At 44.4% G+C, this 15,939-nt stretch overlaps 1 protein-coding gene across 4 annotated transcripts in view; it reads right to left on the bottom strand.

Annotated features, from left to right (window-relative positions):
* The window catches only part of LOC116944145 (coiled-coil domain-containing protein 102A-like), a 122,190-nt gene that overhangs the window by 21,437 nt on the left and 84,814 nt on the right, over window positions 1-15,939 (bottom strand). For all 4 annotated transcript variants that reach the window (XM_076068278.1, XM_076068279.1, XM_032957615.2 and 1 more), the window contains exon 8: window positions 827-997. In XM_076068278.1, the coding sequence (XP_075924393.1) occupies window positions 827-997 (171 nt within the window). The remainder of the gene's footprint in view (window positions 1-826; window positions 998-15,939) is intronic.

Below are 15,939 nucleotides of genomic sequence, written 5' to 3'. Positions count from 1 at the left end.
TCGAGAACGACCCATGGAAACGGACACCACAGCTTCTACCGCTGCGGTACAGTGTAATAGGGCAGCATTTTCCCACACGTTCGGCATATAAGAGTGATGTGCGCCGCGTGACGGTCAATCCCATATTTCAAATTCTCAGAGCTGGAATGTCAACCGAATTAAGTGCGCAATCAAATGCACGGTTTCTTTTTTATACTCTGACAGTATTTTGCGTGCATCCATTTTGTGACAGAATTGAGACCATCCACTCACAGGGTCACCATCTCCAAGATATACAAAAAAAAGCTGGGACATGTCACGGGGAAGAACAATATCTCATAATCTAAGAAGAAGGCGAGAAGTGCAGGTTAAATGCATTGTCCTGAGTGGCAACTGATGGGAAGATTCAGAGATTTTCCAGGGCAGCTACTTGGGAAAACCTAACTTTGTCGGTACCGAGGGTCCCAGAAGGCCATCTGGGAGGCCGTGTGGGCACACTTTGGCGCCAGCTATTATAGAGTTGCGGTCGTATCGCTACATTTCTCTGCGGTTAAGTACAACGTCTTTAAAAACAACGGCGCTACGCCTCTCCAAATACAAATAACGCTGAACCGCTTGCTCGTTCCGAGATTCAGCAGCGAACGGGACACCGCCCTGCAACTTGCAGTCGTCTCGGAACGCCAAAGGTTTCACAAAGAAACGACTTAACCACGGGCTGCTCCCGAGATTCGAAAACCAGCATCTCAGCGGTGCATCCCCCGGCGCTCTGGCCTCCGAGCCACGTCAACACAAACGTTTTTCTGACGATCGCTCGTGCGCAAGTGCGTCGCGGCGGATGCGCCCTCACCTCATCCTCTGCGCGCGCTGCCTCCCTCTTCAGCTCGTCCACGCGCTGCCGCAGTTTCTTGACCTCGGCTTCGCTCTGCTCCGCCCGCCGCTGAGCGTGAGCCAGCTCCGCCGCCACGTCCGCCTGCGCCTTCCTCTGCTTCCCGTACGCGTGCCGGAGGTCGCACAGTTCCTGCGTCCGTCCACACGCACGCACGTGCACCACCGCCGTTTCGCTCACGTGCCCGAATGACTCTCGTTTTTCTCTTTTTAACATCGAGGTCATCGCTCTGTGCTGAGCCTTGAAGCCCACGTGACCAGCAGGGAGATTTATATTACAGGGTGATTAGTGTTTTAGAGCATCATCAATGTCAGCCATGACCAAACCACTGCTGGATGAAGGTCTCCCGAAGTTGTCACCTTCTCTGATATTCCTGCTGTGTAATGATCTACCTAGCACCTACACACAAGCTAATGACATCGCTCCATCTCTCAGTCGATGTCCTCTCGAATGCGTTCCATTCCTTGGCTGCCAGTTTATTATCATTCGTTACAATCGTCCCATCATCCCTTCTCATGAGGTGGCCTGCTCAAACCCAATTTATTTTATTTAAAACTAGCTTAACTACCCGGTTTCGCCCAGGACTTGGATTCTTGTCTTGGATTAATACACGGCCTACGCGGAGGGTGGGGAGGGGATGCATTACGTCAGCAGGCACACTGCGTGTCGCTGCCGCATGCGGGTGACATCACAGATGTGACATCACAGATGTGACGTCACCGCTCACTTGCTGTGCAATATATTATATCCATTATTACGCCCCCCCCCGCCCCCCAAAAATCCAAAAGTCTATTTCTATACGTTTTGCATTGTGTACAGTTTGGGAACTACCCACATGCCAAATTTCAAGTGTTATGTATGTTGGGAAGTATGCTTAACATTTCGAACAGACACACATTCACAAATTTCCCTTTTACATATATAGAATTAAGTATTGAACCCACGATGCTTTCTAATCCACGTGTTCCTCTCTCCGTCTCTCAGTATAATTCCAAGCAAACATTTTCTCACTTTCTTGCGCACTCGGTAATGTTTTTCAAGGACCATGTTCTGTACCATATTGTCACAGCAGGTAGTGCGCGCTTCACTTCATTCCAGCTGACAAACCCCCCCCCCCCACTTTTATGTACACCACTAAAACATAATCGGGGGAAATCATAAAGGAATTAGGAAATTACATTTTATTTCAAACCCTCTGTCTCCCACCAATGTTATGGCAACTTATTACGTCTATTAGCACTCATTTCCTCCTCCTGTAAGATACAGAACCATCGCTTTCTCGATATTCGATCACCTCTTGAGAAGAAATTAAGAGGGCTATTAGAAATCAGTGGGGTCTCGAACAAATGGCTCGCCCTGTATCCGTATGGATTCACACCGGGTCACTTAAAATAATGGACACCCGAGACTCGCTTACGTTACATCACAACGGTGCCAGGTAACGTTCCTCTCTATTCACCAGGTTGAACTTGAGAACATTTATTCGGCCATTAATAAGTCAACCGGCAGCCAAAGACAGGGTCCAGCAAAGTGGATGGGGCCAAAGGCTTTAAATTTGATCGAAGTAGCAATTGTGTATGGAACCTCTTCCGATATAAAAAATAAGAATAGGTTTATGCATTATCAGAGTATGTGTGTTTGCATGTTTTGCCATAAGTACGTCTGGTTAATGCAGACTTGATGCCTTGCAAAAGGAATCTATTCGGTGTGTGAACATCTTAACACCTGTTCTAGTGCCAGAAAGGGGCAAAACCTATTCTTATTTTGCAATCATGTTTTTCAGCAATCGTTTGGGTCACATGACACACCATGTGACCCTTAACGTGACGTTCTACTGTGGCGTTGTGAACAATTATTTAATAATGACGATTATTTGCTTTTGCAAAAGCTCCCCTATTTACTGGGTCTGTCTCAAAGTGCTTATACATCACAACTCCAAAGGGTAACCCCTTAATGGCAGCTGTCCCCGTGGGTACAAGGTGGCTCAGCATCCGGCTTGCAAGCGGGCATTAGTCTACCACTAGGGGGCGGGGGTGATGCAATGATTGCGATGTGTAATCCCAATTGAGTCATTTATCGGTATTACATATGGCAAGCAAACAATCTCATGCTAACCCACGCTCAGCACAAAGTTCAGGTAAGCAAACTAAGGTATCTTCACCCTTTCCCGTTCCGCAACGTCTGCAAGGTGCAGACGCAAGAGGCACAGCGCTAATTTTATTTCGAGAGCCGTAGCGCCATTGTTTTTTTAAAGACATTGTACTCACCGCAGATAACTGTAGCGACATGTCCGCACTCTATGATAGCTGGCACCGAACTATGCCACACACCCTCCCGCATGACCTTTTGTGGGAGCCTCGGTATCGATGAAGTTATTTTAGTTTTTCTTATGGTTAAATTTTTTCATCGGAACGGGAAGTGGTAAATGTGGATAAACAACAAGGAGGCATTGCGGTTATGTCCTAACCCTCTGCCCAGCTGGGCAGATTGCTCGGTGCTCGGAGAGACTGAATGGGCCACCAAGTGAACTACCACAGACTTCCACACTTCCCTCTGAGAAGTGTTACCTCTAGAAATAATTGAAATGTGGTTGCCACCTTATGGGTCTACAGTCGCTCAGTATGGTTGTGCAGGAATTTAATAAGACGAATCAACGACGTATCACTTCCCATGTGATACTCACGTCTCAAACCATTTTGTTGTTGTTGTTGTTGTCAAATTGAAAATAAAGCTTCACACCGTATGTATTTGTATTTTTTTACAGTTTATACGCGTGTGGTGAGGAAGACCAGTCAGAGAGTGGGTGACTACAACGTTCTTTTATTCACGTCGCTCTCTCGCGCTCCATTTTCCTCTGACAAAGACAAAGATTTACCCATATAGCGTTAGGTGCTCGCTGTTAGCGAGCATAGGTGCTCGCTGTTAGCGAGCACCTATGAAGGCCGGAACGGCACACGAGGGGGTGGGTGGCCAGCACCGCGCCCGACCGCCTTTGTCTCCCTAGTGGCAATGTTTACCACACACCGCACCAGATACTCATTTGAGGCTGAGTCGACCTAGGGGAGACCCAGGACCGGTTCAGACAATCGTCACTGGTGTTGGCCGTGAGCGGGAATCGAACCCGTGTCGCCGGGTTCATAGTGCAGCGCGCTAACCACTACACTACCGCTCCCCCCTCCACCCCCGTTCCGTGGGTTCCCCCCGTGCCTATCGCTGACGCCGTCTCCGCCGTCTCCTCTCGAAGACTTCACCCCCTCACGGGGAGCCCCATCTCACCCTGTACGTATCTCTCTGCAGCACGTTGCGTAGAACGTTTTGCAAAACGCAGGCACACCGGCTGCAAGCTACAGCCTCGCTCTGTCGACATTCAACAGCGAAGCCTTGGCTCGAGGTGCCTTGCAGCAAAAATAAAAACAACTCACCGCGCAACTGTGAAATAAATCCCACAGTGTACAAGCTATGTGATCGATATCAGCACACTCTCAAAATCACGGTTCCAATATAAGCAACACATTGGTGGGGGAAGTCAAAGGACAACTTCTGATACAAGCACACAACGTTGTATATAAGCACACGTGGCCTTGCTCCCAAGGGCTGTGCTTATATCCATCTTCTAAGTCAAAAGAGTCCAAGTGCTCATCTCCCATTTACAACCCTAAGCAAGCGATGGAAATTCCACACTCCTGTGGCAGGGATGAGTGTATCCATAGGACATCCACCGTTGGTTTCTCCAACAAAGCGATACTCATATTCTTGGTTCTTTCGGTAAAGTCACGTAGAAGGGAAACAATAAAATAATAAAAATATAAAACAATAAAATTCTCACGACGTTTCGACTGCAACACAAGCAATCATCATCAGGTGTGAAAACCACAGCTGTGTATATTTTTTTTTATTTTATTGTTTCCCTTCTACGTGACTTTACCGAAAGAACCAAGAATATGCATCCCTGCAGTCACGAAAGCTTTAAATCAAAGCGATACTCATTCTGTTGAACCCAGGAGAGACGATGGGCTGAGTCAATCCCCGGTCAGTGTATGAAATCGCGACCTTTTGCTCATGAGCCACCCTCCCCCTCTGTTTACCCACTCTATCGCCCACCCCGTCGATGGCGGGATCTGTAAACAAGCTCTTGCGTAGTTAATAATGGTGATGAAAAAGTATAACGTGAATTTCTTGCTCGGGGATAATCAAGTTGGTAAATTAGTGCGTTTGACTTCGAAAAAAAACGACCGTTATATATGCACAGCCTCACCGTTCATTCATTAACTTATCGCGACGCGCGGATTGCTTTTTTTTTCTTTCTCTTGAATGCCTCGTCGGTGTCTCTCTGGAATTTTTAACCAAACACCTTCATTTGTCGGAGCTTTTCATTAAAAAAAAAAGCACGCATTTGAAGTGCACGCCACGATGCGTCGCGTTTCCGAGGCGTCCTGCGCTCGAGGGGCGTCGCACTTTGACGGCCGCCGAGTTCGCTGAACAGTCGTCTGTGCACGCCGAATTTTTTACGGCGCTTTCGGGCGCTCCTTCGAACGCAGGGGAACAAGAAAACGGTCCGCGTGCGGCACCCGCGCGCGGACGCTGCGGCAGTTCGCGCTTGATCCTCGACCCGACGGCGTTCATTAACAAAGCTGTATATTTTTTTTTAATAGAAAATAAATAATTTGTGTTACGCAAAATAATCACGATTGTTTTCTGTAATAGTATTCCCATGGCAGATATTCTAGGTGTTAGGGGTAATTGAAACCAAAAAAAAATGTGTTCACTCGTTAGTGCACTGCACCATGAACCCAGGAGGCATGAGCTCGATTCCCTGACACGGCTATACATCAGGTGGTTAGTGGCGTCTGAACCGGTCATGAGACTCTTAATGACCCTTCATCAACCTGTACCGACAAGTATTTGTGAAGCAGGGTCAAACAACTTCCATGACCGAGAGAGTACTCGAGAGTGATCGCTCTTCTTAAACACCCTCAAGAGGTTATTTGGCTTCCTCTTCCACAGCGGACATACATCTCGGAAGAGATGGAAACACTCGCGCTTTGCCCGACCGCGCGTGACCTGTCGATTGACTCATTGTGATTTATCCATTTACACTTCTGGGTGGACGTGCCCAGCTGCGACAACGGCTACTCCAGGGGGCCCACTCCAGGGAGATTGACTGGAACTGGCGATCTCTGGATTGCAAGTCCAGTGTGCTGACCATGATACCATGGCAGCATCCCATAGCAGTCATATGGAGCTTAAGATGTTCCAACACCAAGTAGGTACCGTTTGCAAGGCATCAAGTCTGCATTAACCACACATACTTGTGGCAAAACATGCAAACGAACATGTTGTGATAATGTACGGATTGTCTTTCAACTGACTAGCCAACTTATTATTTTTTATTTTTTACCTACATGACTTTACCGAAATAACCAAAGAGTATGACTAGCCTACGCAAGAGGAAGCCTTCTTTTTGGCAATATCTCACCAGTGTTAGGCCAGAGAATGCCAAAATGTAAACAGTAAAAAGACAATGCACATATCAGAACACTCATAGCACGACTCGATACATGAGTGCTGTGATACTGTTTTATTGCCAGAAAGGGTAAAAACCGATTGTTATTTTTAATAATTTTGGATACTGGCAAAAAGTCCCGTAAATATATAGAGCTTGTTGAATGTATTTGTGTGTGTGTGCATGCATATATATATCTCTTGTTAGATGTTAGTTTGGGTGGATATGCAGCCTAAAGGTATAACGTAGTTGTCACTACTCTGTGACCTCATTACAGATTCCTCGTCTGCCTATCTGGTGTTGCATACATGACTGTCATGGATTTCTATTAAACACACTGCTGACTTGTTTTAATTAACTTTTTTCGCAGGGATGCGTTAGTCACATGCATCCTCGGCTTTAGGTTTAATTTTTGCTTTGTGTGTATTGGCACAAACTGCAGATGGATGTTCGCGCCATCACGCTCAATGTGTCCAATTCACAGATTTCGACATGCTATGCCTGAAATACACCAGCCAGCATCTTTTCAATACGTCGGCCAGAAAGTCAGCGGTGAAAATCCTGCGTTGCGAAATTGTCGCATTCATTTTTTGCGGATTGTCTTGAAACAGTGCTATCCACTGGGTGAGAAAACTTTTCAAATGTCTTAGACCGGATGGTGGGAAAGCAATTTTTGCGTGGCTGATCCAAAGCAGCAGATGTGAGATTGAATGTCCTGGATTGAATCGCCATGCACATGTGTGAAAGAAGGAAATGTGAGTGATGCTCTCAATCAGGTGGAACCTCTTCCCTAGAATATGTGCAAGACACCTTTCATGATACCATTGTGAAATCCCCGGTCGAGCATTTGATGATCATTCCTGTATTTGCCGCATGTTTATGGAACCTTTAACCCTTTCATCTACTATTCTTTGAGCGCCGGCGTGAGAGAGAATTGCACGGGATACAGCTTTGTTTTTTGTTTTCCCTGAAGCTGAGATTTAGACCGTGACTGCTGCATCGGAGAGAGTGCATTTTGAATTATGGATTTGGAAGGATAAAATACGTGACACTCTCTGTCTGGAGAACACCAGAAAAATAACTGTTTGTGAAAGTTCCTTGAGAAATGTGGGGAATAACACGTTTACTCCTGGCCGATCTGATATTGCTGATGTGAATAATGTACAGCCAATGATGATTGTTATAATCGAGCTGAAAGAGACGACTATAAAAGAACAGTTTTTACTTGGTGGTGTCTGCCCTTCAGTCCTACTTATCATCATCATCATCAGCCATTGTCTATACATTGCTGAAAGAAGGCTTTCACATATCATCACCAATTCTCACAGGCCTGCAATACTGTAATCCTGCTACTGCTTTCTCTATTAGCATATTTTAGATGGTCCTTTGTAAAAATAAATGGGAATAGTGTAGTAATATATGGTATAACCGTGAAAATATATAAAATCTTAAATATGTTGGCATTGGACCACTGTGTGTAGTGATGTGATAGTTTAGAGCCATTTTAGAAAATGACTGGTCTGCAACATGAATGTTTCACTGGTGCAGAAACACTAGAACACACAGGAATAATGTAGCCTGCTTACAGAGAAGTTCAAGACCAGAAAAATTGGTTTGTGGAAATGACCATTCAGGTGACTGGCACCACAAACATGCCTTAAAGGAGGCGTGCAGCCCTTCCAATTAATATGTAAACTGCCACTATATTTCAAAGCTATCGCAGCTCAATCTTACGAATGACCCACATTCCACCCGTCCCCTCCGGTGGAGGGACGGGAATTCTTGCTTTTTGCTGCCACCCGTACCTCTGACACGGCTCAGACTCCCCGCGAGCTTCTGGCCAATTTTGTTCCCAGGTCCCTGAAAAAGGACCTCGGATAATTGTATACCCTGCCACGGGCATCGCAACTCTCTGCAGGGTGACCACGCCTGCCAAGAGTAGCGCCGAGGGTGAGCTCTTTATAAAATCTGACTCTTGTGTCGCTCGAAGGAATCAAGTCTAAAAAAGCGGAATGTTCGCAGGGGGTACGGAAATACATGTCGGCATTGTTTCACTGGGTTGACATGGAACTCATTATGCGCGGATCTAAAAGAATCTTGTAATTTTAAAATACATTTCTCAATATTCATTTTCATTAGGCGAGTGTCGGTGTTATTGCACTTTTGTTCAGCACAGATGGTGTCACGTTTCTTTTTTTTTTACTTCTTTTAAAATAGCTACAAGTGAAAAGGTGAAGGTGCAGCACCCGCCAAGTGCTACTTGCCGCCACTGCTGGCAGAAGGGCCTCCGCCGAAGGAAGTTGGCCCGTTGTACCATGTGGGTCACACGTCCCGGGCGCAGTGGCGTCGCCAACACTTTATCCCGCCACGCACAACCTGCCGATCAGGCTAACTGTGGCATACCGATTTATATTGCTGGGTGGACAGAGGCGGGTGATTTAAGAAACCAGTAATACGCACGAATAAATAATTGTTTGACAGATAGTATAGTACAAGTATATGTTTTCCTTTTAATCTGCCTTCCGTGTCTTCTGCAATCTGTGAATAATAATACTGTCACTGTAGATGTGTGAGCGCAGTGCTTGTCACCCATCCCCTCCACGTCCCGTGCCGGCCATAATAGGCGCTTCCTAACAGCACTTGCCCCAATAGCCTGATAAAGACTATACGGAGGGGGGGGGGGTATTTGCATAGCAAATGCATTGTGTCGTAGAGTTCCATTATATAACATTACTTATTCATGCAATTCAGTGATGTGTCAATTTGTAAGAATGAACATGTACCGGTTAATAATTGTTTTAATAAGATACATCCATTACCCCAGTACTTACAAGTGCCTTTGTTACCCTGAAAACATCCCTTTAATGCAAATGAGTACTCCAGTAATTTCGGTGCACTTTGTGAAAATGCCCCAAAAAATATTAATAGTATGCACAATGTTTTGCAGCATCAGCTGCATGCCAACGGAAAGAGTCGACGATGGTTCAATCAATATAATCAATGGATGGCTTTATACGCAGGGGAAGGGGCATTCATCTTTTCGGAATGGTGATCTGAGTAACGAAAAAACAATTATGAAATCATTTAGTGAAGTTGCAAATATATTTCCAATATTTGGCAGTTGGCCCATTCAACTTGGCAAGCACTTCTGAGGCAGAATTGCCATGACATATCACTGTGAATGGTGCCCAGTGTCGTCACATCGCAGACGGTCAGCAGGGTTGAGCACGGTTGGTACTTGAATAAGTGACCACCAAAGCTTTCCAGTTGTTATAGGCGTGTGATTTAGTCATGACCAACGTCGGTGATGAATACCCAAACAGGTCCTGGCCCTCATCTAGGTTAACTCAGCCTTAATTGAGTACCTGGTGCAGTGTGTAAACATGAGCACTGGGGAGATAAAGGCGGCCGGGCGTGGTGTTGGCCACCCACCCCCTCATGTGCCATGCCGCGCCGCGCCTCCATAGGTGCTCGCTATCAGCACTTGCCCCAACAGTCTGTTGACGGGTGTGAGGGGGATCTTTGTCTTTGTGGTCAGGAGATGGCAGTGTTAAGTGCCACCCCACTCGAACGCGAATCATCCCTCCTGAAAAATACTTTTGTGACTCAGGCTTTCCTGGGTAAATAATTTTAAGTAAGATCACCTACAGAACACAGTTTTAGCAAGGAGGCTGCTGAAACATTCCCCTGGATTCTTTTGCGGGTATGAACTCATTTTTTTGGTATTATCTCTGGGTGTTCTGCTTTCCTCCCACACAGAAAATCATAAGCATGAGGTTTCCGCAGACCAAATAAGGTTAAGGTGCAGCCTTGCAATTTCTTGCTCATGCCACTGCTGGCGGAAGGCCCTCCAGTAAACGCTCTTGAGAGCCCCTCTGGGCGATATTTGGCCGACTCTTCAATGTTGGCCAGATATCTTGAAAGAGGTGGCAGTACCCACCACACACACGACGTGCTGACTGGCCAACTAACGGCGTACCTCATTTGTTCCGAACTAAACTATTTAAAGTATACAAAACTATTTTTTTTATTTTCCCAGGTAAGGCCCACTGAGCTACATATCTCCTTTTCAAACGTGATCTAGCGAATTGGCTTATCACGTGGAAATATATAGCAGCCACCTATTCTAAATGCATGTTTATAAATGTGGAGGCGAATATCGGAGTACCCAAAGAAAAATCCATGCAAGCACAGAGAGAACATGCAGACTCCAAATATACAGCAGGCGTCAGGGTTCGGATCGAACCCACGACCTCCTGTATAGCAGGCGAGGTAGTTAACATCTTGCCACTGCGGCACCCATAAAGCTGAATGGACAGTGGCCAGGGGTTTTAAAAACCTTGTCATTCGTTACAACTTCAGTGCCAGGAGATCGAACTCGCACACTCTGTATTGCAAGTCCAGTGTGCTAACCATCACACTATGGCAGCATCCATGGATAAACAAAGGGCAACTATATTGTAAAATCAAGTTTAGCTGCAGCAGCACTAACAAAGACATTATCATCAGTTCAGCCACTCTTATGTTACACTTGAATGTAAATCTGTTTAATGTATTCAGAGGCCCAAATGTTATGGAACATGAAAAGCTGAAAGATATTCAACTCCTTGTAAGATCAATTTGATTTCCATTTGTTTTTTTCTTAATGGGAGGCATATTTGACAGCACCTTTCCAGGCAAGTGCTTCAATTTTATACCTATATAAACCAATCAATAATAAGTTAGCAAGACTCTCTGGAAATCCAATCTGATCTGAAACTTTTGCATGCAATTACATAATTGTTATTTAGCAAATAATTGCACATTCATGATTGTGAATGGCAATTCCTTGGTGTGTAATTTTAATCATGCTTTATTTATCTAAAAGTCTGCTGCTACTGTGCACTGCATGAATCCAACCTTATAAATTTTTGGTCACAATGAAATCTGGAATCTGAAGCTAATATTAGGCAATGAGGCAATTTCGCACATTAAAAAACTCACCTTGGCAAGGTTGTCTTTGAAAATGAGATTATTCAGTGACAACAAACTTGTTAAAATAAAAGATTAATTATACATTAATGAGTGTGCTCTAATGATCAGTGATACATACCGAATTGATTAAAGAAATAACACTCGAGTACATTTATCACACTGCTTGTCGAAATTTTTTTTACAAAGTTTCTCAGCACAGACCCAAAAGGCCCAAAATGTCAAGCGGCCAGCAATAAACGGCACCGTCAAAGATGTAGAAAAAAAAATAAAAGATAAATAAAACAAGATCAAAGGTACATGGAGACATCATATCCAAAACCCGCAATACTAAGATTGGTAGCAGGATCAGTATACCAGGGATTGGTGAAGCTGCAGATATACCAAAACCAGTGTCACAGTTCTGGACGCTCAATTCATACAACAGTCTTCTTTGGTTCTTTCGGTAAAGTCACGTAGAATGAGAATAAAATAATAAATTGATAAAATAAAATAGCACAATAATATTCTCACGACGTTTCGGCCACAACACAAGCGGCCTTCATCAGGTGAAGGGACGAGACTGTCTGGTAGGACAGCGCTGGAGTGAAAAAGCCACGTTCAGATCACGACCTTTAAGCCTTAACTTTAATACAACAGTAATACACACTGTTGTGCCGCAGTGCAGCTGTGATACCGTGGTTAACATGCTGCGCTCTGAAACTCATCCACCTGAGTTCTATTCCCGGTTCCGGGGTAACAATGTTGGCTGATCTCCGAATTGGTCCTAGTCATGCACCACCCCCTCCCCCTCCCAACCTCCGTCGCAAACCCTCATTGACCAGCTTGCTGAAGTTATAGCCAAGCAAACCCCAAAACCAATACAATTTAAAGAGGTTTTCATCCATCGGTGGATTGACAAATAATAAATCATTATCATTGGAATCATACAAAACGTTACATGTGTTGATGTTACTGAGCTGTTTTAGGATTCCGATACAGAAACCCAGCGTCATCTCTTATCAAGTATTGCCAATGATGGACACTATCTGCTATGTTCACAGAGAGTTTCTTCATCGATGCTCTCTTGTCGGAAAATGACGTACTGATAGGTGTCATCCTACCACAGTACAATTAATGTCCCAGTCATAAACTCCTGCATATTGCGCAGGACGATGCAGCACACACACACACATATTCAATATGTGTCCGTGTAAAGAAAAAGCAGACGGGAATTATTTGCTACACAGTGCATTTGGGCGACTGGAAAGTTGTTATAGCGTATTGTTGAGAATGCGTTAACCGATTTGATCGAAATCAGATACAGTTTTAGACAGGCAACTCTAAAAGAAGTGTCCACTCAGTTGGAAATGTATTAACTCAAATAGAAAGGTGCATAACCCCCCATCATTATTTTTTTGTTATTACATTTTTTCTTATTTTACGAGGTAAGGCCCACTGAGCTTTTTCGCTATTTTTCAGAAGCGACTTGGTTACAAATGAAAAGCCCAATGAAGTGGCTTATCATGTGAAAATGTAGAACAGCGAAATACTCTCAACGCATTTTTCTAAATGGGGGGGTGGGGGGGGGATCCTTATAAAAATCCACACGACCACGGGGAGAACATGCAAACTCCAAATATACAGGCATCAGGATTGGGATCGAACCCACGACTTCCTATATATCAAGCATGGTAGTTAGTATCTCGCCACCGTGGCATCAAGACAATATATCATCTCCCACATTGTTTAATGCTGTACTCAATTAGACATACATATTGGGGTTAGCACAGCAGAAAACCCAGGAATCGGTATGGGTAAGATGAATGTATGGAACCTGGAGTTTGTGCTGATGATGCAGGTTTATTGGATGGGACTTTGTGCTGGAGCCATGCAGCTATTGGGAGTCTTAGCCAGTGAGGCTGGACACTGGGGTCTTGGAATACGAGCTTTTATGAGACAAAGTAATTCAGGCAGTTGTTATAAACGGGGTTTCTATAGAGCCTACTGTAACTGAATAATCATATTTTCAAAGATGACAAGTCCCGGTAGGAGGAGAGAAGGTTGTTGTGGGAAAGCATTTGTACTTATGCAGTAATATCCATCCGTAATGCGAGCCGGTGTTAGAAGGAGGCGTTTTGCTTCAGCAGGGAAAGTTTTTTTTTAATGGCGATGGAAAACACTCTGGGAGAGAAGAGATATAGGTAATGAGTGTACAGAAAAGGGCATTTGAGGTAGGAGTGTAATTTGCATTGCTGTGCGGATAAGACAGCTGGACCCCCACCTAAGCAGTTATAAAATACGTTGTCACTGAGCACAGGTGTTAGGAATTTTTGTGGAAAAATAGGATAAGCAATGCGCAAGTTTACCAAACCAAACTATTTTTTACAAATTTTTTACCAGGTAAGGCCCACTGAGCTATGCAGCTCTTTTTTAGAAGTAACCTGGCCACAAATTATAGCTCAACCAAGTGGCTTATCACGTGGAAATTTATAGCAGCCAAATCCTCTAAAGAGGCATCTATTCGTGAGCAGTTGGTAAAACCAGACCAAGCATTGATCGAAGAGAACACGACAGATAAGTGTTGTATAATATGATTAGGCAAAATGTGTTGCATTGGTTGGCATGTGTGCACGGTGGAGAAAGACAGGTTATTCAGACAGGTATTGGAACGGTCTCTGCGAGTTGAGCAAGGGGAAGACCTAAGAACAATAGGATACAACTGGGCAGACCTTGGAAGTCGTGTGTCGACTGTGGAGCAGCTGTGGGACCTGGTAGGAGGTAGTGGGCATTAATCAACGGCTTTGCCTACGATGACATCGCGATGTTGAACATCACTAATATAATGAGCCAAGAATGCCTGTGTGTAACGCGCGTGACGTCACTCCACGTCCATCAGCCCCCCTCATTAATAATCATGAACAGGTGGAGTCATCCACATAGACCCCCCCCCACGTCATTAATAATCATGAACGGGTGACGTCTCTCCGCATGAAGAAGGTTGGAGCGGAAACGAAAATTTGTTTACGCAAATTAGCTTTCATTTCCACCTTTCGTTATGCAAAGTAAAGCTAATAAAGAAATCAACGCAGCAAGTAATATCACGAGCCAAACAAGGCTGCGTGTGTGTGTGTCCGGCGCGTGACGTCACTCCACATGCCCCCCCCCCCTCATTATTATTCACGTGTGCCTGGATTTTTTTGACTAACGCAGAAGGTCGACGGGCTATGATAATATATTTTTTTTACGCAAATTCGCTTTTACGTATCTTTATAGAACGTGAAGGCAATAATTCTACGCCGCATCACAGTGCATTTGGTGCCTTTATGCATTTCTCCGGCACATCCAAGAAAGGGTCAAGTCGACTACACGCTTCGCAAATTATGCTACGATAAAGATTTCTCCGCTACTTTGCAGACATTGCGTCGAATTCCAATGGCTTTCAACCCCAGCGAGCGGAAGATACGTCTCAGAGCGGTGGATTGCAAGCCAATGAACGTCCGTTAAAGGCAGTGCTACTGTGACATTACGTCAGGTGTTTTATGACTTTGTTGCGTGCGACAGCCACTGACATTAATGCAGTGCTGCGGTCAAATGCTGCGAGGCGTTTAATGACTTCCTTTTGTGCAACATTCACTGCCATTAATACAGTGCTACAGTGAAATGCAATGAAGTGTTTTATGAACATTATTTTTTTCAACATTCCCCGCCATTACATTTAGACGAGATACACATTATACTGTGATTCATTTATTCGTAACTCTAATGCTTCCCTTTGCGCTTAGTTATTTGCTAAGTTACTTCAGACAGTATATCAGCACTCTTACTTTCGTCACTCTTCGCTATCAAGCGAAATTTGTCAGGTAACAGCTTCAGGTGATTTGAAAACAGTGCTGGAGTGAAGTTACGTTTTTTTTTTTCAAATGAAACAGCCACAGAGATTGTTGTTCGCATTTGCAACCGAGGCGAAATCGTCTTCATCCCTAGACTCGACCTTGCTCCAAGTGATGTCACTCCTCCTTTCGTACTGAAACGACAAATTCCGATAATTCCTGCGTATGCGAGGACGATCAACAAGTCGCAGGGTCACACTTTTGAAAATGTGGGTATTTATCTCAATGGACCCGTATTTTCCCCATGGCCAGTCGTACGTGGCTCTGTCTAGATCTAAATATCCTCAGCGGATCAAAGTGCTCATCAAGAATAGCCAACTGCAGGGAAACCTTTTGAACAGTGATGAGAGACTCACAAAATATCGTATACCGAGAAATCTTATAAAGTCCTTAATTTCATTTATAAGTAAATAATTTTTTTGTGCTACATCTACATATATAAAAGGGAAATTTGTGAATATGTGTGTCTGTTCGAAATGTTTAGCTTACTTCCCGACATGGAATAAACTTGAAATTTGGCATGTGGGTAGCTTCGAGACTGTACACAATGCAAAAAGTATAAAAATATATTTTTGTATTTGGGGGGGGGGGGGCGCAATAATGGCTATGTTTCGATTTAAAGTTTTCGTGACTGCATGGATTTATATTCTTGGTTCTTTCGGTAAAGTCACGTAGAAGGGAAATAATAAAATGATAACAATAAAACAATAAAATAATATTCTCACGAC

The sequence above is a fragment of the Petromyzon marinus genome, chromosome 20, assembly GCF_048934315.1.
Source record: "Petromyzon marinus isolate PM22_M1 ecotype Great Lakes invasive population chromosome 20, UKy_Petmar_22M1.pri1.0, whole genome shotgun sequence".
In the NCBI taxonomy this organism is placed as follows: domain Eukaryota; kingdom Metazoa; phylum Chordata; class Hyperoartia; order Petromyzontiformes; family Petromyzontidae; genus Petromyzon; species Petromyzon marinus.
This window is presented reverse-complemented; position numbering and strand designations above follow the sequence as displayed.